We start from the raw sequence: 23,044 nt of genomic DNA, 5'->3' as shown, positions 1-23,044 counted from the left end.
ACGCCCCGACCGGGACTAGAACCCGGTGTGCCGGCGCCGCTAGGCGGAGGATTAGCCTAGTGAGCCACGGCGCCGGCCCCGGCAAGGCGTGTTCAAATACGACTGCTGAGACGTCCTGGGGTGCGTCATTTCACAAGGTTGGGAACCGGGAGCTAACTGTCAGTCAGGCCAGGCTCCAGTTACAGTTCTGGCTGCAGCCAGCTCTGTCCAGTTTTAGTAGAAACCCTAAAAGGACAGCTCAGGTGACTTTTAGCAAAGACAACTCTTACAGGATAGCAAGCAACTATGCAAGGGGCAGGGGAATGACTATTATGGGCTAGTAATATGTTAGGCCGTGAAGGAAAGCCTGCCAGTAACCAAGGGGAGAGGAAGCCGTTATTGTCCAGTCTCTGCCACATGAAGACATTTCTTTGGGATCAAGAGGAAAAGGCATGGATTTGTTTCTGCCTTAGAGAAACACAGTTTTTTTTTTTTTTGTTTGTTTTTTTTTTGACAGGCAGAGTGGACAGTGAGAGAGAGAGACAGAGAGAAAGGTCTTCCTTTGCCATTGGGTCACCCCCAAAGTGGCCGCTAGGGCCGGCGTGTTGCGTCCTGCGTGCTGTGCTGATCCAAAGCCAGCAGCAAGGTGCTTCCTCCTGGTCTCCCATGGGGTGCAGGGCCCAAGCACTTGGGCCATCCTCCACTGCACTCCCTGGCCACAGCAGAGAGCTGGCCTGGAAGAGGGGCAACCGGGACAGAATCCGGCGCCCCAACTGGGACTAGAACCTGGTGTGCCGGCGCCGCAAGGCGGAGGATTAGCCTAGTGCGGCCGAGAAACACAGTCTTTAAGACCACAGGTGGCTCTCCCTAGTGGCTGCTTCTCCAACAGAGAGTCTTCCATTAGCCATGATGGTGTGAGATAGAGGGCAGGTGGGCAGAGTAGAGAGCAGAGGGTTGGCTGTTGTGGTGGAAGTGCTCTGGGCTCTCACAGCTGCTGATCCCTGAGGCCCCTGTGGCACAGCAGCGGGGTTTACAGGGTTTACGTGGGGACAGCACTTGAGTTCACACATCTTCTCAGGAAGAGCAAACGGCTGTAGTCCCCACAGCTGCTTTTACTGACCAACGACTGGGGTGCAAAGTGGGAGGATGTAAGTTCAAGAAGCACTGTTTTGCATACATCTGAGTTAGATAATGGTGGAGCTAGAATTAAGATTCACCAAGAGAGAGGGGAAAGCTGAAATTGTGAATGTAATCACATGGTTTGTTGGGAAGTGGCCACGCTCGGTGCGCTCGTTTGACTTGTGATCTGCTTGCACACATGATACTGTCCACCAGCCTACAAGCTCCACAGAGCCAGGGCTTGGGCTTTCTCCACCGTATCCCCAGTGCCTCAGGCACACCAGATGCATACAGGATTCTCAGTAGATATTTGTTGAATAGATGACCACCATCACCCTGTAAGAAATCTCACAGGTGTGCTATATCCTCCCTTATTTACTCCCCCCTCCTTGCCTCCCTCCTTTTCTCCCTTCCTCCCCATCCACTTGTTTGGCTATCAATTTATTTGATCTAGTAACTGTCGCTCCCCCTCTTCGTGGAGGAACGACACAGGACCCTGCATTGTTCTTTCGTCTGCTCGGCCCTCCCCGGGTTTGCTGCTGGTTCTTCCCAGGTTGGCTACCGACCCTTCCACCTCCGTGGAAGGACGGTTCCCCCTGCCACATTCCCCACTTCCGCGGGGGAGCGGCACACCGCCGACTGGCTCTCTCGGGGGCTGCACAGGTGTTCCTCAGGTGTTCCCCTTAGATGTTCCTGGTGCATGCCATCTCTCTCCTCCTTTATAGTCCTCTTCCACCAATCCCAACTCTGCTACCCACACGCCGAGTACGCTGCTCTCCTCCAATCAGGAGCAGGTCCCACAGTTTATTGGTTGAACTGGAGGCAGCTGTGTAGAAGCTGTTTCCCTTCTCAGCGCCATATTGTGGGAAAGCAGATGCATAGAATAAGTCTTAATTCCAGTAACTTAGTCTAGTCCGAGTTGCTCCCAGTTGCTCCCCACAGTAACAAATAGTGTTAGATGTGACTGACTCAGAAGTGATTTTTTTAAAATCACATGTGAAAACCTATTCATTGATATAAAAATTGTAAATTTCGGATTGTTAAAAAAATAGAGGCCAGTGTTGTGGTGTAACAGGTAAAGCCACCACTGGCATTGTAAATGGGTCCTAGTTTGTGTCCTGGCTGCTCCACTTTCAATCCAGTTCCCTGCTAATGGCCTGGTAAAAGCAGTGGAAGATGGTCTGAGTACTTGGATCCCTGATACCTGCATGGGAGACCTGGAAGAAGCTCCTGGCTCCTGGTTTTGGCCTGGCCCAGCCCTGGCCATTGCAGCCATCTGGGGGAATGAACTAGCAAAAGGAAGATCTCTCTCTCTCTTACTCTCTCTCCTTCTATGTCTCTCCTTCTCCCTCTCTGTCTCTCCCTTTCTGTAATTCTGACTTTCAAATAAATAAATCTTCAAGATAAATAAATAAAGGCAAACGACCATAACCACCTGAGGAAAAATTATTTGTAGGACCAAATGGCAAAGGATTGCTGCTGTATTTCATAAGATAGTATAAGTCAGTGAGTAAAACACCAAGACTTGTAGGAGATGCACCAAAAAAAAGAATAGGAACATCTTCTATAATTTGATTATTTTCCAATTTTTGCATATTTTATTTGGTCTGGTTATCTCACTTATATTATTTGGAGAATACATTTCTGAAATGGAAGTCTAAGCAGCCCTGACTCATGCTGTCTGATATGTTTCCCAGGGGGAGCAGCTCTGGATCTGAAAGCCTGCCCCCCCAAGCCGTTTCGCTGGATCCTCGACATGACGTGGCTGAATCTCGTGGAGCTGAGTAAACTTCCACAATTTGCAGAAATCATGAACCAGGTAATCAAGGGCTGGTGCGAAGGAGAGAACGCCTGGGCCATTGTAGTGGGAGCCTCCTGCCAACAGTCCCTTCACCCCAAGGAGCCAGCGCAACAGTGTGGGTTTCAGGTGCTACGGCTGTCTGGGGAGATTCTGGACAGGTGGGCCTGGGAGGTAGCCATCTTTTCCTGCTGTGTGGCATAGGTCTTCTTGATGGTGCCTACTTGCGTTGCTGTCAGATTCGGAACCTATGGGTGGTTCCTTTTTACTTATATTTTTACATTTTTGTTTCTGCCTATGATGAAATAACTTGTATAAATTTGAGTTTTTTTTTCCCAAGATTCATTTATTTATTTGAAAGGAAAAGTGTCAGAAAGAGAGGTGGGTAGATATCTTTCATGTACCGGTTCACTTCCCAAATGACCATAACAGCCATGGCTAGGCTGAGCCAAAGCCAGGAGCTTGGAACTCCATCTGGATCTCCCATGTGGGTGACAGCGGCTCAAGCAGTTGGGCTATCTCTTGCTGCTTTCCAGGCACATTAGCAGGAAGCTGGGTAGGAAGCAGAGCTGCTGGGATTTGAACTGCTGCTCTCATAAGAGCTGCTGCAAGCAGTGGCTTAAGCTGCTACAACACAACACCAGCCCCAATAAATATCTTCAAATATCCTCAACAGCCAAAGTTGGGCCAGGCCATAGCCAGGAGCCCAGAACTCCATCTGGGTCTCCAGTGGAGGTACTTGGACCTGCCTTCCAGGTGCATTTTCAAGTAACTGGATTGGAAGAAGAGCAGCCAGGATTTGAACTGGCACTCCAGTTTGGGATATGGGCATCCTAAGCAGTGGCTTAACCTGCTACACCACAATGCCTGCCCCTATTTTCTCTTGTTTGATGATGAAATTGGATATTTCCAATTGAATTGGAAATTTAATTGTGGATTTCACTGCCATGGGAAAAAATTGCATAACTCAGAATAAAGATATTACAACTGCCTGTCACTGACGTCGCCTAGAGTTTCCTACTGTCAGATGCTGACAATCACCTCTTATGGTTGCTGGTGACTGACAAATGAGGTCATGCTAGATTGCAGGTTGACAGGAGCCTCATGCTACAATCATAGATGCCCTGCCTAGTGCACTACACTAGCTGTGTCTGCTTGGCGTGTTTCTGAAATGTTATATAGCTGCTACCTATGCAGCCACATTGGGGGGGCCAGAATCAACTGGGTGAAGTCCCTAGGTTCCATGTGTGGGTGAACAGTAAACTTTGTTTTATTGTACGGTCACATGTGAGCCCTCCTAGCTCAGATCATTTGGGGGAAAAGTGATAAAGGTCTGGTTGAAGAATGGGTGATAAAAGTCTCCAAGCACTCCTTGAAAAATCTCTCAAAGCCTGTGCCCTTCGCTGATGGGTTAAATTGATTTAAGGATATTTGTTCTTTGTCTCTGCCACTTAGAAGTTAAGTACCATGGTGCAGAATCTGGTAGCTACTACTGCTTACTAGGAGAGAAGTACTTTGCAACAATGAGCCTGCCACGGAAAGTGTTGTTGACCCCACTTTACAGATGAGGAAACTGAGATTCAGAGTCCGCACAGCCAGTGAGTAGCAAGCTGTAGTGAGACCTCATTTCTCTCCCACTCCTTGTACTCTTTTAGGTGTCTCGCAATGAGAAGGGGTGGAAAAACTGGTTTGATCGAGACGCTCCAGAGGAAGAAATCATCCCTGATGGATACAACGATTCGCTAGACACCTGCCGCAAGCTCTTACTCATCAGGTGAGAATGGGTATTACCAAATCCCAGAAGCACCAATGTTGTGGCATTAAATTACAGACCTCACCCTGGTGAACTGTATGTGCTTCCAAACTGTGGCTTGTGGGTGGCAATTCTTCAGTTCCTGGACAGGCAAAAGAAGAGGGTGAGGGTGGCAGAGAGTGATGTATTCGGATAATATATGAATGATAGTGCATTTAACAAAATACAAAAGGAATGGGCCTTTATTATTCACTTTGTTCATCACTTATTGTTGAGTGAATCATTTATTGTTGAATTTACTTCTTTTAATAAATAGGCCTCACAAAAGTTACAAGGCAACTAATTTATATGCTAAAAATCATTTTCATTTGAGAAAGAAAGCCAAAGATGTTGCACTATTGGAATGTAGAAATGGTATTTTAGGCTATTAAAATGAAAGCCAAAGTTTGAAATTGATATTAAAGAGGAATATTCCTCTCTCTTCTCGCTTTCCGCATTTTATCAAAGGCTCAAAGAGGCCTCTGTATTGGAAAATGTGTGTGTGTGTGTGTGATTGGTAGGTAAGGTGGGAGGGGTAAAGTTGGGGGAAGATGAAACCACAAAAAGAATAACAAGAAGATGGGTTATTTTGGAACAGTTTTTTTTTATTTTTATTTTATTTATTTTTTAAATTTTTTTGACAGGCAGAGTGGACAGTGAGAGAGAAAGGTCTTCCTTTTGCCGTTGGTTCACCCTCCAATGGCCGCCGCAGCCGGCGCACTGCGGCCGGCGCACCACGCTGATGCGATGGCAGGAGCCAGGTACTTCTCCTGGTCTCCCATGGGGTGCAGGGCCCAAGCACTTGGGCCATCCTCCACTGCACTCCCGGGCCACAGCAGAGAGCTGGCCTGGAAGAGGGGCAACCGGGACAGAATCCGGCGCCCAGACTGGGACTAGAACCTGGTGTGCTGACGCTGCAAGGCAGAGGATTAGCCTAGTGAGCCGTGGCGCCGGCTTATTTTGGAACAGTTTTTTCTCTTCTAAGGTTATACAGCTAAGCTTGCACTTCTTAGAAAAAGTTTTTTCCTGGACATTGTCACTCTCAAGAGTGCTCAGAATGGCAGCAACGGTGACCTCATAGTTTATAGAGTATGTGAAGTCTGCTTGTTTTTATTAGAACAAATGCATCCATTTTTTAAAAAATCTCTCATTTAAAACTTGACTCCATGTTAAATGAATGGTATAATCTCTTAGCAAAGAAAAATCTACGGTGCTTGTCTGGTCTAAAATATCAAATGTCAAATGACATTTATTTAATGTGCCTATGTATGTACTACTGTGATGTGCAGTATGTGAAAGGCATGATAGAAGTGCTTGCTGATCAACTTGCTTGAGGCATCTTTGACACACTGATTCTCCCCCCGAAAACTGCAGAGCGTCAAACCATGCAGCAGGTGGGCCACTGTCATGTGCCACAATGGGCAAGGACTGTGGCTTGTTACTGGCCCTGCCTTACTCCTTGCCAGTGCCTGGCACCAAAGCCACATGATTAAAATTGTGCTCCTTCAGGGATGGAGAACCTTACTGTCTCTCTTAGACAGACCTATATCAGCGACAGTCAGCTTGTTGTCCTTTTGCCAATTAAAAATGAATTCTTTACATGCTCAGAATTAGAATAATAAAATGAACATGCTGAATTTATTTCCTCTAAATTGCATTCATTTTTAGGTCTTGGTGCCCAGATCGTACTGTTTTTCAAGCAAGAAAGTATATTGCAGATTCCTTGGAAGAGAAGTACACAGAGCCAGTTATCTTGAATCTGGAGAAAACTTGGGAAGAAAGCGACACACGAACACCTCTGATTTGTTTCCTGTCCATGGGATCGGATCCCACCATTCAGATAGATGCCTTGGCCAAGAAACTGAAGCTAGGTATGACTAGTGATCAGTGAAATTTAGCAAAGCCTCTATATTCTTGTTTCAAATTTTGCCTTTCATAATTTCGTAACTGGTTCTTAGAACTACACCTGTAACGTTGAGTGAGAAAAAAGTATTAAACTTCTTCCTCTGTCATCCCTTACTTACCTGCTAGAGTGAGGTGGCAATACAGGTGTCTTTGTGCAGAGAGAGACACTCTAGTCCACCATAAACTGATTCTGTTTGTTTCTTTAAGTTGTAAACAGACGGCCATCTGCATGGATAGCAGCCTAACATGAACACAGGAGCAAAGGCGTGCTATTGCTGTGTCTTTATAAAATTAAAGCAAAACTTACTCTGTCACAAATTGAAGCACTATTGAATAATCGTTACTGTGATGCAGAGGAGTAAGAGATTCATCCATTCATGCTTTTACTCAATAACCATGGACTACAAGCAGTGTGGTGGGTTCCTGGAGCGCAGAGAATACAGAGATGTAAACATGTAATTGGAGACAACGTGCCAATTGCTGCAATAGAGTTTCCTAGAAGTGGCTGACTGCAGGATTCAGAGTCACTCAGATTGCCTGGGGTGTAGAAGAAAGCATCACACCACTGATATTTTGGGTTAGGATCTTTAAAAATAGATAACAATTTACCAGATGGGAGGCTGAGAGATAGAGGGAAAGTTACTCAGGGGAAGGAAGCAGAGCAGGGAGTTAGAAACATGTAAGTTAGGGCAAGCAGTGAGTGAGTCATCAGGACTGAAGGACGGGGTGCAGAGTGCATCTGGATAGGGCTGAGCCGTCCTCTAACGTGGACAGCAAGGAGTGTGTCCTGTCCTCCTACCCTGCCATCGCAGTGTTGTTTGGCAGTTCCATTTGGGGTCTTCTAGATTCAGATTTCTGTATCAGTATCTGTAGGGTTGATTCATTCAGGTCTTTAAAAAGTGATTGATTATGAATCACTAAACCTACCTATGAAATAAAACTTGGATTGAATTTATCATCATGTTAATGTGCACATGCTACAAAGTCGATTTGGTCATGTCCAGGTACCAACCACGTGTCCCTTCATGCTGACAATCCAGCTTATGGTCGCACGGTCTGTGTTCATTTCCTCTTTTCTCCTCTTGTCTCTGCTCTGGTCCTTGTCACCACACCTTTGCATGTCCCACATGGGATCTGGGTTCAAATGGTTGCTTTCTCTCTCTGAATGATGATACCCAGTACAGAGTGTGCCCAGGTTTTACTGGCAGTTACTCATGGTTAAGTCTCCTCAGCCATGCTTAATGTAGGCTGTTTCACTCCGGGATTTACTGCAGCACACTAGCCATCCGAGTTGGCCCACAAGTGGTGCCTCTCATAGTCTTAGAGTTTGCGCAGCTCTCACAGATATACTCCTCTCCAGGTCTTCACCCAGCTGCTCCTATGTCCCACTTCTCTCTCCACATCTGTGCCTTTGCTTCTGTCTTGCCACAAACCATTCTTCTGCATGTGGCAGAACTCAAGGCCTTGGTGACTTACATCCTCAGCATGTTCAATACTTTCAGGAAAACTCTCCTCACTTTCCCTTTCTGGGGAAGAAGCTCATTGGCTTAACTTTGTTGACATGCTCCCTCTGTGCCAATCAGTGGACTGTTGCTGTGAAGCAGGCTCATGGCAAGAGGCATATAGGGAGTGGAGGTGGGAAGTATTTCTTAGAAGGGGATAGGTAACTAGAAGAAAAGGTGTTCCCAAAAGCTGTTAAGAGGGACAAAGAGGGGCACTATATAATGATTAAGGGTTCAATTCAACAGGAATATGTAACTATTATAAATGCATATGCACCTAATTACAGGGCACCGGTTTATTTAAAAGATATGTTAAGGGACCTAAAGGGAGACTTAGATTCCACTACAATAGTAATGGGGAACTTCAATACTCCGCTCTCAGAAATAGACAGATTATCCGGACAGAAGATCAACAAGGAAACTGCAGATTTAATTGACACTATTGCCCAAATGGATCTGACAGATATCTACAGAACTTTCAATCCTACTTCTAAAGACTTTACATTCTTCTCAGCAGTGCATGGAACCTTCTCTAGGATTGACCACATACTAGGCCATAAAGCAAGTCTCAGCAAATTGAAAAGAATTAGAATCATACCATGCAGCTTCTCAGACCACAGTGGAATGAAGGTGGAAATTAGCAACTCAGGAAACCCTAGAGAGTATGCAACCACATGGAGACTGAACAACATGCTCCTGAATGAACACTGGGTCATAGAAGAAATCAAAAGAGAAATCAAAAACTTTCTGGAAGTAAATGAGGATAACAACACAACATATCAAAACTTATGGGATATAGCAAAAGCAGTATTGAGAGGAAAGTTTATAGCAATAGGTGCCTACATCAAGAAATTGGAAAGGCAACAAATAAATGAACTTTCAGCACATCTCAAGGACCTAGAAAAACTGCAGCAAATCAGACCCAAATCTAGTAGGAGAAGATAAATAATTAAAATCAGAGAAGAAATCAACAGGATTGAATCCAAAAAAAAAAAAATTACAAAAAATCAGCCAAGCGAAGAGCTGGTTTTTTGAAAAAATAAACAAAATTGACACCCCATTGGCCCAACTAACTAAAAAAAGAAGAGAAAAGACCCAAATCAATAAAATCAGAGATGAAAAAGGAAATGTAACAACAGACACCACAGAAATTAAAAGAATCATCAGAAATTACTACAAAGAGTTGTGTGCCAGCAAACAAGAAAATCTATCAGAAATGGATAGATTCCTGGACACATGCAATCTACCTAAATTGAACCATGAAGACATAGAAAACCTAAATAGAAAATCCATAACTGAGACAGAAATCGAAACAGTAATAAAGGCCCTCCCAACAAAGAAAAGCCCAGGACCAGATGGATTCACTGCTGAATTCTACCAGACATTTAAAGAAGAACTAATTCCATTTCTTCTCAAACTATTCAGAACAATCGAAAAAGATGGAATCCTCCCAAATTCTTTCTATGAAGCCAGCATCACCTTAATCCCTAAGCCAGAAAAAGATGCAGCATTGAAAGAAAATTATAGACCAATATCCCTGATGAACATAGACGCAAAAATCCTCAATAAAATTCTCACCAATAGAATACAACAACACATCAGAAAAATCGTCCACCCAGACCAAGTGGGATTTATCCCTGGTATGCAGGGATGGTTCAATATTCGCAAATCAATCAATGTGATACACCACATTAACAAACTGCAAAAGAAAAACCATATGATTATCTCAATAGATGCAGAGAAAGCATTCAATAAAATTCAACACCCTTTCATGATGAAAAAATCTAAGCAAATTGGGTATAGAAGGAACATTCCTCAATATAATCAAAGCAATTTATGAAAAACCATGGCCAGCATCCTATTGAATGGGGAAAAGTTGGAAGCATTTCCACTGAGATCTGGTACCAGACAGGGATGCCCACTCTCACCACTGCTATTTAACATAGTTCTGGAAGTTTTAGCCAGAGCCATCAAGCAAGAAAAAGAAATTAAAGGGATACAAATTGGGAAGGAAGAAGTCAAACTCTTTGCCGATGATATGATCCTTTATTTAGGGGATCCAAAGAACTCTACTAAGAGACTATTGGAACTCATAGAAGAGTTTGGAAAAGTGTCAGGATATAAAATCAATGCACAAAAATCAACAGCCTTTGTATACACAAGCAATGCCACGGCTGAGAAAGAACTGCTAAGATCAATCCCATTCACAATAGCTACAAAAACAATCAAATACCTTGGAATAAACTTAACCAAGGATGTTAAAGATCTCTATGATGAGAATTACAAAATCTTAAAGAAAGAAGTAGAAGAGGATACCAAAAAATGGAAAAATCTTCCATGCTCATGGATTGGAAGAATCAACATCATCAAAATGTTCATTCTCCCAAAAGCAGTTTATAGATTCAATGTGATGCCAATCAAGATACCAAAGATATTCTCAGATCTAGAAAAAATGATGCTGAAATTCATATGGAGATGCAGGAGACCTTGAATAGCTAAAGCAATTTTGTACAACAAAAACAAAGCCAGAGGCATCACAATACCAGGTTTCAGGACATACTAGAAGGCAGTTGTTATCAAAACAGCATGGTACTGGTACAGAAACAGATGGATAGACCAATGGAACAGAATAGCAACACCAGAAATCAATCCAAACATCTACAGCCAACTTATATTTGATCAAGGATCTAAAACTAATTCCTGGAGCAAGGACAGTCTATTCAATAAATGGTGCTGGGAAAACTGGATTTCCACGTGCAGAAGCATGAAGCAAGACCCCTACCTTACACCTTACACAAAAATCCACTCAACATGGATTAAAGACCTAAATCTGTGACCTGACACCATCAAATTATTAGAGAACATTGGAGAAACCCTTCAAGATATTGGCACTGGCAAAGACTTCCTGGAAAAGACCTGTGAGGCACAGGCAGTCAAAGCCAAAATCAACTATTGGGATTGCATCAAATTGAGAAGTTTCTGTACTGCAAAAGAAACAGTCAGGAGAGTGAAGAGACAACCGACAGAATGGGAAAAAATATTTGCAAACTATGCAACAGATAAAGGGTTAATAACCAGAATCTACAAAGAGATCAAGAAACTCCACAAAAACAAAACCAACAACCCACTTAAGAGATGGGCCAAGGACCTCAACAGATATTTTTCAAAAGAGGAAATCCAAATGGCCAACAGACACATGAAAAAATGTTCAAGATCACTAGCAATCAGGGAAATGCAAATCAAATCCACAATGAGGTTTCACCTCACTCCGGTTAGAATGGCTCACATTCAGAAATCTACCAACAACAGATGCTGGCGAGGATGTGGGGAAAAAGGGACACTAACCCACTGTTGGTGGGAATGCAAACTGGTTAAGCCACTATGGAAGTCAGTCTGGAGATTCCTCAGAAACCTGAATATAACCCTACCATACAACCCAGTTATCCCACTCCTTGGAATTTACCCAAAGGAGTTTGTTAGGCAAACAAAAAAGCGGTCTGCACCTTAATGTTTTTTGCAGCTCAATTCACAATAGCTAAGACCTGGAATCAACCTAAATGCCCATCAACAGTAGACTGGATAAACAAATTATGGGATATGTACTCTATAGATACTATACAGCAGTAAAAAACAATGAAATCCAGTCATTTGCAACAAAATGGAGGAAGCTGGAACACATCATGCTGAGTGAAATAAGCCAGTCCCAAAGGGACAAATATCATATGTTCTCCCTGATCGGTGACAACTGACTGAGCACCAAAAAGGAAACCTGTTGAAGTGAAATGGACACTATGAGAAACGGTGACTTGATCAGCCCTTGCCCTGACTGTTGATGAACAACTTAATACGTTATCCCTCTTAGTATTTTTTTTTGTCTGTTCTACTTAATACTATTGGTTTAATTCTGTAATTAATACACAGTTATTCTTAAGTGTTGAAACTTAACTGAAAAGTGATCCCTGTTAAATATAAGAATGGGAATAAGAGAGGGAAGGGATGTACAATTTGGGACATGCTCAAGCTGACTTGCCCCAAACGGTAGAGTTAGAAACATACCAGGGGATTCCAATTCAATTCCATCAAGGTGGCATGTACCAATGCCATCTCACTAATCCAAGTAATTAATTTCCGTTCACAATTGATCATAATGATAGGACTAAGAATCAAAGAGATCACATAATCAAGACTAGCGTCTGAGAATACTAACTGATAGAACAAAAAAGGGAGAGAACGATCCAACATGGGAAGTTGGATACATAGCAGACTCATAGAATGGCAGATGTCCTAAACAGCACTCTGGTCTCAGAATCAGCCCTAAAGGCATTCGGATCTGGCTGAAAAGCCCATGAGAGTATTTCAGGCATGGAAAGCCAAGACACTCTGGAAAAAACAAACAAACAAACAAACAAAACCAAAAACAAAACCTAAATGAAAGATCTCTGTGAGTGAGATCCCAGTGGAAAGAACAGGTCATCAAAGAAGGAGGTACCATTCTCTGAAGGGAGGAGAGAATTTCCACTTTGACTATGACCTTGTCTAAATAAGATAAGAGTCGGTGAACTCAAAAGGCTTCCATAGCCTTGGAAACTCATGACTAGAGCTTAGGGAGATTACTGATGCCATAAACAGGAGTGTCAATTTGTAAAGTCAACAACAGGAGTCACTATGCACTTACTCCTCATGTAGGATCTCTGTCCTTAATGTGCTGTACATTGTGATTTAATGCTATAACTAGTACTCAAACAGTATTTTTCACTTTGTGTTTCTATGTGGGTGCAAACTGTTGAAATCTTTACTTAATATATACTCAACTGATCTTCTGTATATAAAGAGAATTGAAAATGAATCTTGATGTGAAGGGAAGGGGAGAGGGAGTGGGAAAGGGGAGGGTTGTGGGTGGGAGGGAAGTTATGGGGGGGAAAGCCAATGTAATCCATAAGCTGTACTTTGGAAATTTATATTCATTAAATAAAAGTTAAAAAAAAGAGAAGAGGGTGTTCCACTAGACTTAGTGTTTCACATATTACCTCGAATAACACCATTGTCTAGGACTGTGGTTAAGAACACAAATAAGGAAATCCAGAGTCTTTTTTGGGAGAAATTATATTAAATTAACATTAAACAAATATAAAAGGTAAGATATAACCAATGGAAGGAAGACCTTTCTCTCTGTCTCTCTCTCTCACTGTCTAACTCTGCCTGTCAAAAAAAAAAAAAGAAGAAGAAGAAGAAGAAAAGAAAAGAAAACAAAATCCAATGGCCAGCATTGTGGCATAGAGAGTTAAGCCTCTGTCTGTTGACACTGGTATCCCATATGGGCACCAGTGCTGCTCCACTTCCCGTCCAGCTCCCTGCTAATGCACCTGGGAAAGCTCCAGAAGATGGCCCAAGTGCTTGGGCCCCTGTACCCAAGTGGGAGACCTGGATGAAGCTCCAGGCTTCAGTCTGGCACAGCCCTGGCTGTTGCAGCCATTTGGAGAGTGGATGGATGATATATATATATAATATATATAATATATATTATTATCATATGATATTATTACATATTATTATATATTTGTTATATTAATATTTATTTATATATTATATATAATTAATATAAATTAATATTATATAATTATACATAATTGATATAATTTATTATTAATATTAATGTATTTATTATAAATATTCGTTATATATTATATAATATATATTATATATATCTCCTTCTCTCCCTCCCTCCCTCCCTGTCCCTCTTTCTCTCTCTCTATCTCTGCCTTTCAAATACATAAATAAACCTTTAGAAAAGAAAAGAAAACAGAATCCAAGGACCAGTGAAAGAGAACACATAAATACAGAACCACAAATATACAAAAGAAGAGAGGAGAAAAATGGGTGTACCAACATGTACAGATGAAACATTTTAAATGATTAGAGTGTCAGTGCATCAGAAAATCTCATGAAAATTATCAACTTTTTCAGAAAATACAAATTCATAAAGTTGTCTCACAAAAGGTAGAAAGCCCTGAATAGACCAGTAATCCATGTGAGAAAAACTAGGAGTTTTAAAATTATGCCCTTAGCAAAGGCTTTGGGCTTAGATGATTTTGATGGGTCCTGTAGAACTTGCTATTGTATAATCTGTTTTGTTCCAGAACATGGGAAAAGAGGATCCATTTTCCTCTTCATTAGCATTGATTATCCTGAAATCACAAAATGAACAAGAGAGTAACTGCATAAAGAAAGTAACTCACAGATTGATCCTACTTATCAATATAAACATAAGGATCTTCACTAAAACACAAGCAAGAAGGATTTGGTGGGGAGATAGAAAATTAGCATTCAAATGATAATGTGTGCATGGGAGACTATAAGGACAATGACTTACTAAGAAATTTCCCCTCAACAATAACTGGAAATTATTTTCCTTAAGCTATAACACTATTATCTTGGTTGATACTTAAAAAGCATTTCATAAAAGTTGAACATTTACATTTGATTTTTAAAAGTAGCAACAGAAGAGTATTTTATGAGTGTTAACTTTGAACATCGACATCATCCTTATTGGTGAACAACTAGAGACACAGCCATTAAAGTCTGGAATAAGATGAAAGTGTCTGCTATTGCCACTATTATCTAGCATTGCTGAGCAAGATACAGCCAATGTATTGCAAGAATCATAAATATAACTACTGGAAAGGAGGTACAAAAATCATCATGGCTCTCAGACAATATAATTGTCTAACCAAAAAACACAAATGAATCCACAGAACTATTAGACTTAATAGGATGGTTCAGTAAGGTGACTGGATGCAAAATATATGTATAAAAAAGATCAGTGGTGCTTTCTTATAAAATAAAATGTAAACACCCTATTCACTATAGCAATAAAAATAAAACTGAGAAATAATTTTGAAATTACCTACTTGAAGAAAACTCTAAAAATTTCTTAGAGATATAAAAGGTAGAATAAATGGAGAGTTAAACCACATTCTCATGATAAAGATTCAGTATTGTAAAGATGTCAATATTTTCTAAATTATTCTATAAATTGAATGCAAGTCCAGTGGAAACTCAAATGGCATTTTTTTTCCTAATTGGAAAGTAAAAGGATCTTAGATCATCTAGAATTATAAATGGACAAGAATAGCCAAGAAAGGAACCAGCAATACCATTTTTTAAAAAATGTCTATGAAATGGTGATCATTTAATCAGCATGTAACTGCTCAAAACAGATCAATGGAGCAAAAATGAAAGTCCTCAAATTAGGCTGTAGGATTAATGGCTTAGTATCTAAGATTCACATTTCAAGTCAGTGAAGGAAACATGGATTAGCCAACAGCCCTGAGATGCAAGTTGACTTGAAAGAAAAGCTAAGAGTTTACCTCACACTAAGCTCAGGAGTAAATTCTTGGTTGGTTGCAGTATTAAGTGCTTTAATTAAGCTATACAGGGCAGTGAGGGGAGTATGGTTGTCTTCTTGGAACTGTACCTATGGAATGCATAAAATCTGTTCCCTTTCTATTAAAAAATTAAGCTATAAAGAAGAAAAAATATATTAAATTATTTATGGACTGTTGATTGGCTGATTTTTTTAAATCAAACAGTCTAAAAACAGAGGGGCAATACAGATAATGTGACTGGATGACGCTTTAGAACATCCGCATGTCAAAAACAACATAGATAAAACAAACACAAGCAGAGAGTGGCTCGTGAGCTGGGAACTACAGCGTCCCATTCCAGGGGAGACACTGCAGCACTTTTTAACATATGTTATCAATCTCTAAAATTTGTATGCTTTGTCCAAACTATTCCATGTGTGCAAATTCCTCCTCAGACAAATAGTGAGAGGTGTAGGTGAAGGTTTGTGTAAAAGGATGTTTAATGCAATCCTATTGTTAATGCTGAAAAATCGGAATTATCTTAAGTTTATAAAAGAATAGTAGGGGGGACCAGCACTGTAATACAGCGGGTTAAAGCCCCAGCCTGAAGCGCCGGCATTCCATATGGGTGCCGATTCGTGTCCCGGCTGCTCCTCTTCTGATCTAGCTTTCTGCTATGCCCTGGGAAAGCAGTGGAAGATGGCCCAAGTACTTGGGCCCCTGCTCCCATGTGGGAGACCTGGAAGAAGCTCCTGGCTCCTGGCTTTGGATCAGTTCAGCTCTGGCCATTGTGGTCATTTGGGGAGTGAACCAACGGAATGGAAGACCCCCCTCTCTCTTGTTCTATCTCTCTCTGTAATTCAGTCTTTCAAATAAATAAAATAATTCTTTAAAAAAAAAAAAGGATAGTGGGAGAATGAGTCAGGATGCATCAGCATGATGGAGCATTATGCTGCTGTTAAGAAGTGATTTCCAGTAATATTTAATGACAGTAAAATATTCACAACATACTGCTAAAACATAGAGATATAAAATAGCAATATGAATCTATGTAATCTTTAATATGGATAATAGGTCTGCAAGGCCAATGCTTGGAGCCAAATCTATTATAGAAATCAGAATTTTCCAGTTTTTAGGAAGGCAATATTCCAAATAGTATGTGATACACTGCAGATAACAGTGTAAATATTATGAAAAGTAGGAATAAATACTACAAGTAGCCTCACACCTATTTGGACAAGCTTTTGCCATCAAGATGATTTTGTGGTAAAACTTTGTTTTCAGAACTTTTAACTTTTATTTATTTATTTGAAAGGCAAGGTGATGGAGACAGAAAGGGGGAAACAGGGAGAGACAGAAGGGGAGACAGAGAGAGAGAGAGAGAGAGATCTTCTGTCTGCTAGTTCACTCCGCAAATGGCCACAACTGCTGGAGCTGGGTCAAACTGAAAACCAGGAGCTCAGGCACTCCATCCAGGTCTCTCTCATGGGTGGCAGGGGCCCAAGTACTTGGACCATCATCTGCTGTGTTCCTGAGTGCATTAGCAGGAAGCTGGATGGGAAGTGGAGCAGCCCGGACTCAAACTGGCACTCCAACATGGATGAAAGCATTTCAAGTGGTGGTTAAACTGCTGCACCACAACACCATCCCCAGTTTTCAGAACTTTTTGAATTTTGAAGATTCATTTTATTCGAAAGGCAGAATTACAGAGAGAGGTAGAGCCAGAGAGAGAGAAGTCTTCCATCCGATGGTTCACACCCCAGATGGCCACAATGGCCAGAGCTGAGCTGATCCAAAGCCAGGAACCAGGAGCTTCTTCCAGGTCTCCCACATGGATGCAGGGGCCCAAGGACTTGGGCCATCTTCCACTGCTTTCCTAGGCCATGGCAGAGAGCTGGATTGGAACTGGAGTAGCTGGGAATTGAAGCAGCATCCATATGGGATGCTGGCACTGCAGATGGCAGCTTTACCCACTACACCACAGCACAGGCCCCCAACTTTTTGAATTTTGAAATGAGCATAAGGGACTGTGGATTGTGCACATTAAAGTGATTACAATGAAGATTTCTAGGGAGGAATATTAGTGATTTTTATTTCCTTTATGCTTTCCTGTGTTTTCCAAACCTTTTACTATGAAAGCACATTACTTAATTAGAAAAAAAGTTAGGAAGATAGGGAGGAAGGAAATGTGGAAGAGACAGAAGCCTAATTTTGGAAATGAATGGAAAAGCAATCAAAAGCCTCACTAGAGGCTGGCGCTGTGGCATAGCGGGTAAAGCCACCGCCTGCAGTGCTGACATCCCATATGGGCACTGGTTCTAGTCCTGGCTGCTCCTCTTCTGATCCTGCTCTCTGCTATGGCCTGGGAAAGCAGTAGAAGATGGCCCAAGGTCTTGGGCTCCTGCACCCACATGGGACACCTGGAGGAAGTTCCTGGCTCCTGGCTCCTGGCTTCGGATCAACGCAGCTCCAGCCGTTGCAGCCATGTGGGGAGTGAACCAGCAGATGGAAGACTTCTCTCTCTCTCTTTCAGCCCAGGTCTAGTTGTCAGTGACCATTTGGGGAGTGAAATAGCATATGGAAGACCTCTCTTTCTCTTTCACCCTCTGCCTCTCTGTAACTCTGCCTTTTAAGTAAATAAATAAATAAATCTTAAAAAAAAAAAACTGGGAAAAAACAGCAAAGGAAGCCCAGAGAAAACAGAAGGAAAGAAATAACAAATATTGAAGGAAAAAAATGAAGTGAAGCGTTGATAAAGGGGATGGGGTTTCTTTTTGGGTTGATTGAAGTGATGCAGAATTAGACAGTAGCCATGGTTGTGCATTTAAAACACATGAATACATTTAAAACTATGAATACATTTAGAACAATTATACACATTAAAAGGACAAATTGTAAGTATGTGAATTCTCTCTCAATTTAAAAGGTTTAAGGGAAATTTACTGAGCCCCTAAGTCACTGTTTTCTAAGTCCCTTCTCCAGTGGAGCTGACATTCTAGTTTGGTGCTAAAATGGAAAATAATTAATTTTAAAAGTGATCATATGCTATGCTAAGAAGAAAAACACAGAACTCGGTAAGAAGAAGTAAGGTGGTGAAGGGCAGAGTGTTGGGGCAGCTGTGCTGTTTTGGTGAGGTTGGTACGGGAAGGCCCTGTGACAAGGTGAGAAAGACCAGAAATATGAAGGGAGTGAGTCCATGACACCCTCAAGGAAAAGCATTTCATGCAGAGGGCACAGCGATGAGGAGAAGGCCAGTGTGGCAGAAGGAAAGTCAATCTTTGAGTGAGTCAGAAACGGGGTGTGTATGTATACACGTACCCTCACACGTGTGTGTATATGGGTATAGAGTGGGGCCACAGTAGGGACTGATTGTGTAGGGCCATGCAGGCTGTCAGCACTAACTTCAGACTGGATTTGGCATTTTACTTGGAATGCAATGGGAAGCCATTGGATGGCGCTGAGCAGAGGATGGACGTACTCTGAATCGACGTGCGACACACTCCCTGTGGCTGCGGTAGGCGGAAGAGCTGCTAAGGGACAAGAATGAGAGTGTCACCAGTTAGGAAGCTGTTGCCAGAATCCAGGCAAGAGCTGGCAGTAACTTGGCTCAGGGGGAATAAAAATGGAGATGTGGAGATGTGGTGAGATTCTGGGTATGTTCTAAAGGGGTGCTTTTAAACCCCATTTCCTCCATCAACATAACAACTCAGGCTCACAGCAGCCTGAACACAAAAGGTAATCCCTCAGTTTCGAAGGTGTGTTTCATAAGAGTTAGAAGAAGAGAGCAAGACTTCGCTCTTGCTCATGTGTTAATACTTCTCAAGTCTATCAAACCTTCCCCCATTGGCCTACGGAACATTTATGATTCTTGCAAGATTGGAGGGGCTCAGTATCTCTTTATATGACCCAGAAATTGCTCCCGTTCAAGTCCCACCTTCCTTCCTTCCCCTTTTATAGGGTGAGTGGAATTCTTCTCAGTGTAGAATGAGCTTCACAGGGGCTATGGTGGGAAAATGCAGCTTGGCTCAGGAACCCTCAGTCTGTTGCAATTCCTCATCCTCCAGGCGCCCACGGCAGTTTTTCCCTGTGACCCTGAGTCCATGACTAATCCCTGAAGTTGCACCTTGCAGACCCATTCTTAAATCTGGCTGTTGGCTGCATGGTGCCATTTACATGGTGCGTCTGGCATCTTCCCTGGTTCCTGACCTACTTCCCTCTAGTCCCTTGTAGCCTCTACCAGCAATTCCCAAAGTCATACACTGGCTCACAATGTCTCTGCTGACAGAGATGGTGCCTCTGAAACTCGAGAAAAACCCAGTGCCACAAGACCTTGCTTAAAAGTTAACTTCCTGGGGCCGGTGCCGTGGCTCACTTGGTTAATCCCCTGCCCGCGGCGCCGGCATCCCATATGGGCACCGGGTTCTAGTCCCAGTGGCTCCTCTTCCAGTTCAGCTCTCTGCAGTGGCCTGGGAAGGCAGTGGAGGATGGCCCAAGTGCTTGGGCTCCTGCACTTGTGTGGGAGACCGGGAAGAAACACCTGGCTCCTGGCTTCAGATCGGCGTAGCTCCGGCCATGGCAGCCATTTGGAGGGTGAACCAACAGAAGGAAGACCTTTCTCTCTCTCTCTCTTACTGTCTAACTCTAACACTGTCAAAAAAAAGTTAACTTCCAATCACAGTTTTCTAAGCATGATTCCCAAAATCGTTCAGTTTAGTGAATTCACATAGCAGAGCACAAATGCTGTTCTTTGTCTGGGACATCTGTTCCTCTGAACTGTGACTTTTTCTTCACATTCAATTCCAAGGTGGTGATCTTAATTCTCAGCAACAGCTGAAGGGCACAGGCTCTTGGACAGGTAGCCTGAATGTAGCCCTTGATGGAACATGGAGCTACCTCCAGTTCCATTTCATAAAAATGGACACACACACAAACAGAACCAAAACACAGACAGAAAACAGTGCCAGCCTGATGTCTAATAGGAACGAACAGAAAATTAAGTCTTTGCCAAGTCATCTGCTAAATTCACCATCAAAGGGGACTCCCAAACAAAACGAACAGCAGAGCCCAAATCTTCTTTTCTTCCAAATATGGGGGACTTCAAAAAGCTCTTGGAAAAATAGAATTTAAAAAATCAGTTTATTTTTGGTGTAAAATACTTTGAAATCCATGCATATGAGGAGTCTTAGTTTATGTAAAAAACTAAGTTGTTTTGAAAAAAACTATGCATTGATTTCTATTTTTTGCAACGAAACAAACATCCTTTAATTTCATTTCCCATGGACTTTCTGGAATACCATTGTACCAATGAAAGCATTGTAACTGTGTTTCCAGCTACCAGTTCTGCTCCTTGTTATGCTCAAAGAACACCAAGCTCTCTAAAAGCCCGAACTTGTGCCTTTTGCCCGCTCTCTCTACCGTCCTACCTCTCCAGGTGGTACCTCCAGTTCCCTGAGCCAAGCATTTCTCTGATCAAGGCCAGGCCTATTTGAACAGTGAAAAGTCCTTCTTAGCAGCAACAGATGAAGGGAAACTGTGACCATTTAGAAATTAATTTTTCATCCCAACCCTGTTATGAAAGTTATATTTTGTCATTATACACCGCTTCTTCTGTTACAGAATGTAGAACTATCTCGATGGGGCAAGGACAAGAAGTACATGCCCGAAAGCTGATTCAGATGTCCATGCAGCAGGTAGGTGACAAGGGACCACTACTCCTATTGCAGCATTTTTGTCATTATGCTTCTGTCCGTCAGGTCTACCTAGGAACACCCACAGGGGTGGGCAATGAAAACGCTCCTCCTGAGATCCTCATTCCTTATTTTCCCTGTGTGTGCTTGTTGTCAAGTTTCGATGTGTTAGTGAGCTTTTTCATTACTACAACAAAATGCCTGAGGCAACTAACTAATAAAAAGGAAAGATTTATTTGGCTCACAATTTTGGAGGTTCAGAGTCCAAACAGCATGTTGCAATCTTTGGTAATGGCCCTATTGGGTAGGTGATCTGCCAATGGATAAAGGACCCATAGTGGACCCCAGGAAGCAGACAGACAGAGGGAGAGAGAGTTTAGGCCCAAATGCAGCCTTTTATAGCAATCTTGTGAGAATTGCCTTCCAAGGGCATGCCCCGCTGATCTAAAGGCCTCCTGCCTGGCCCTACCTCCTAAAGCTTCTACCACCTCCCAACAGCACCACCCAGGGGACCAAGCCTTTAATAGATGGGCCTTTTTTTAAAAAATAAAAAAGATTTATTTATTTATTTGAAAGGCAGAATTACAGAGATGTAGAGGCAGAGAGAGAGAGAGAGAGAGAGAGAGAGAGAGAGAGTCTTCCATCTGCTGGTTCACTCCCCAGATGGCCACAATGGCTGGAGTTGTGCCGATTGTAGCCAGGAGCCTGGAGCTTCTTCTGGGTCTCCCACATGGGTGCAGGGGCCCAAGGGTTTGAGCTATCTTCTCCTGCTTTCCCAGGCCATAGTAGAAAGCTGGATTGGAAGTGGAGCAGCTGGGACTCGAATCAGCATGCCCATGTGGGATGGCGGCACTGCAGGCAGTGGCTTTACCCGCCATGCCACAGTGCCAGCCCCAATAGATGGGTCTTTGAGAGACGTTTAACATTGCAATCATAGCACTTGAGAATTTTCAACTTTAACAGGTTTCCCTCTGACATCTGCATAGAAAACATATTCCATTTTCTATAGTATAGGCTCTATTTTATTTTCACTTTTATTTATTTATTTTTTATAATTTATATACATCCTCTGGTTCCTAAAGATGCAATTCTAAGAGTTCTGAAATTTCAGGATCCGTATTAATAGACAGTATGACAGATTGAGACAGCTGAGTTTCAATTTTTGGTTAAAAGCAGGTTTTCATTTTTTTTAATGCATAGTTTCAGGCAAATTAGAAATATTTGAGGACGTTATGTTTAAATATTGATAGTGGTTTTTATTGAAAATTGCAAGCTGAATGGAAGGTTGAGAAATATTTCCCATCACACCTAGTAAATACACAGGACATTAATTTTCTAGAAATGCTCTGTATAGCCATTCTAGCTGTAAGAAGAAATTGCACCATTAATACAAATAAAATAAGACCTTGGTTTATTTTTAAGCCTTTTGTCTCAATGTCCATAGCAACTTTGGCGTAGCTTTTCCCTGGGAATTAATAACTAGAGAGGGTTAATGAGCTAAAACTCTGCTTGGGTCATCAAATTTTCAAGCTAGTCATTAAGTCTCAAAGGCCCTAAGCCTTAATCTTTATCACTTAATTAAATTCAATAATATATTATATTTAATTTATAGCTATCAAAGCAATTATATATAATTATTTTTACTTGGATCAAGTGTTTCACTCTGTTGATTGATTTGACACTTTCACTTTGGCCCTTAAATAATTTCTTTAATTTTAATGAGCGATAAACTTTTAAATACTGCATCCACTCTAGCCTTTTTTGGAATACTAGTTTTAATAGTTTCCATGTTCTGTTTCTCAAGGTGGGAGAAGTATTAATAATAATAGCATTATCAGGAGAAAAATAAAGAACAGCTGCAACCACAGTAGCACCTTGAGGGCCACTAGGTTTAGGAT

The 23,044-nt window shown here is 42.0% G+C and overlaps 1 protein-coding gene across 3 annotated transcripts in view; it reads left to right on the top strand.

Annotated features, from left to right (window-relative positions):
• Positions 1–23,044, top strand: part of DNAH8 (dynein axonemal heavy chain 8) — a 336,932-nt gene that overhangs the window by 237,141 nt on the left and 76,747 nt on the right. For all 3 annotated transcript variants that reach the window (XM_089333967.1, XM_089333968.1, XM_051854776.3), the window contains 4 exons: positions 2,796–2,917; positions 4,552–4,670; positions 6,357–6,559; positions 21,076–21,149. In XM_089333967.1, coding sequence (XP_089190093.1) covers positions 2,796–2,917; positions 4,552–4,670; positions 6,357–6,559; positions 21,076–21,149 — 518 coding nt within the window. The remainder of the gene's footprint in view (positions 1–2,795; positions 2,918–4,551; positions 4,671–6,356; positions 6,560–21,075; positions 21,150–23,044) is intronic.

This window comes from Oryctolagus cuniculus, chromosome 5, assembly GCF_051225735.1.
Source record: "Oryctolagus cuniculus isolate XC-2025 breed Fujian yellow rabbit chromosome 5, ASM5122573v1, whole genome shotgun sequence".
Lineage (NCBI taxonomy): Eukaryota > Metazoa > Chordata > Mammalia > Lagomorpha > Leporidae > Oryctolagus > Oryctolagus cuniculus.
Note: the sequence above shows the minus strand (reverse complement) of the source record. Positions and strands in the feature narration are given on the sequence as shown.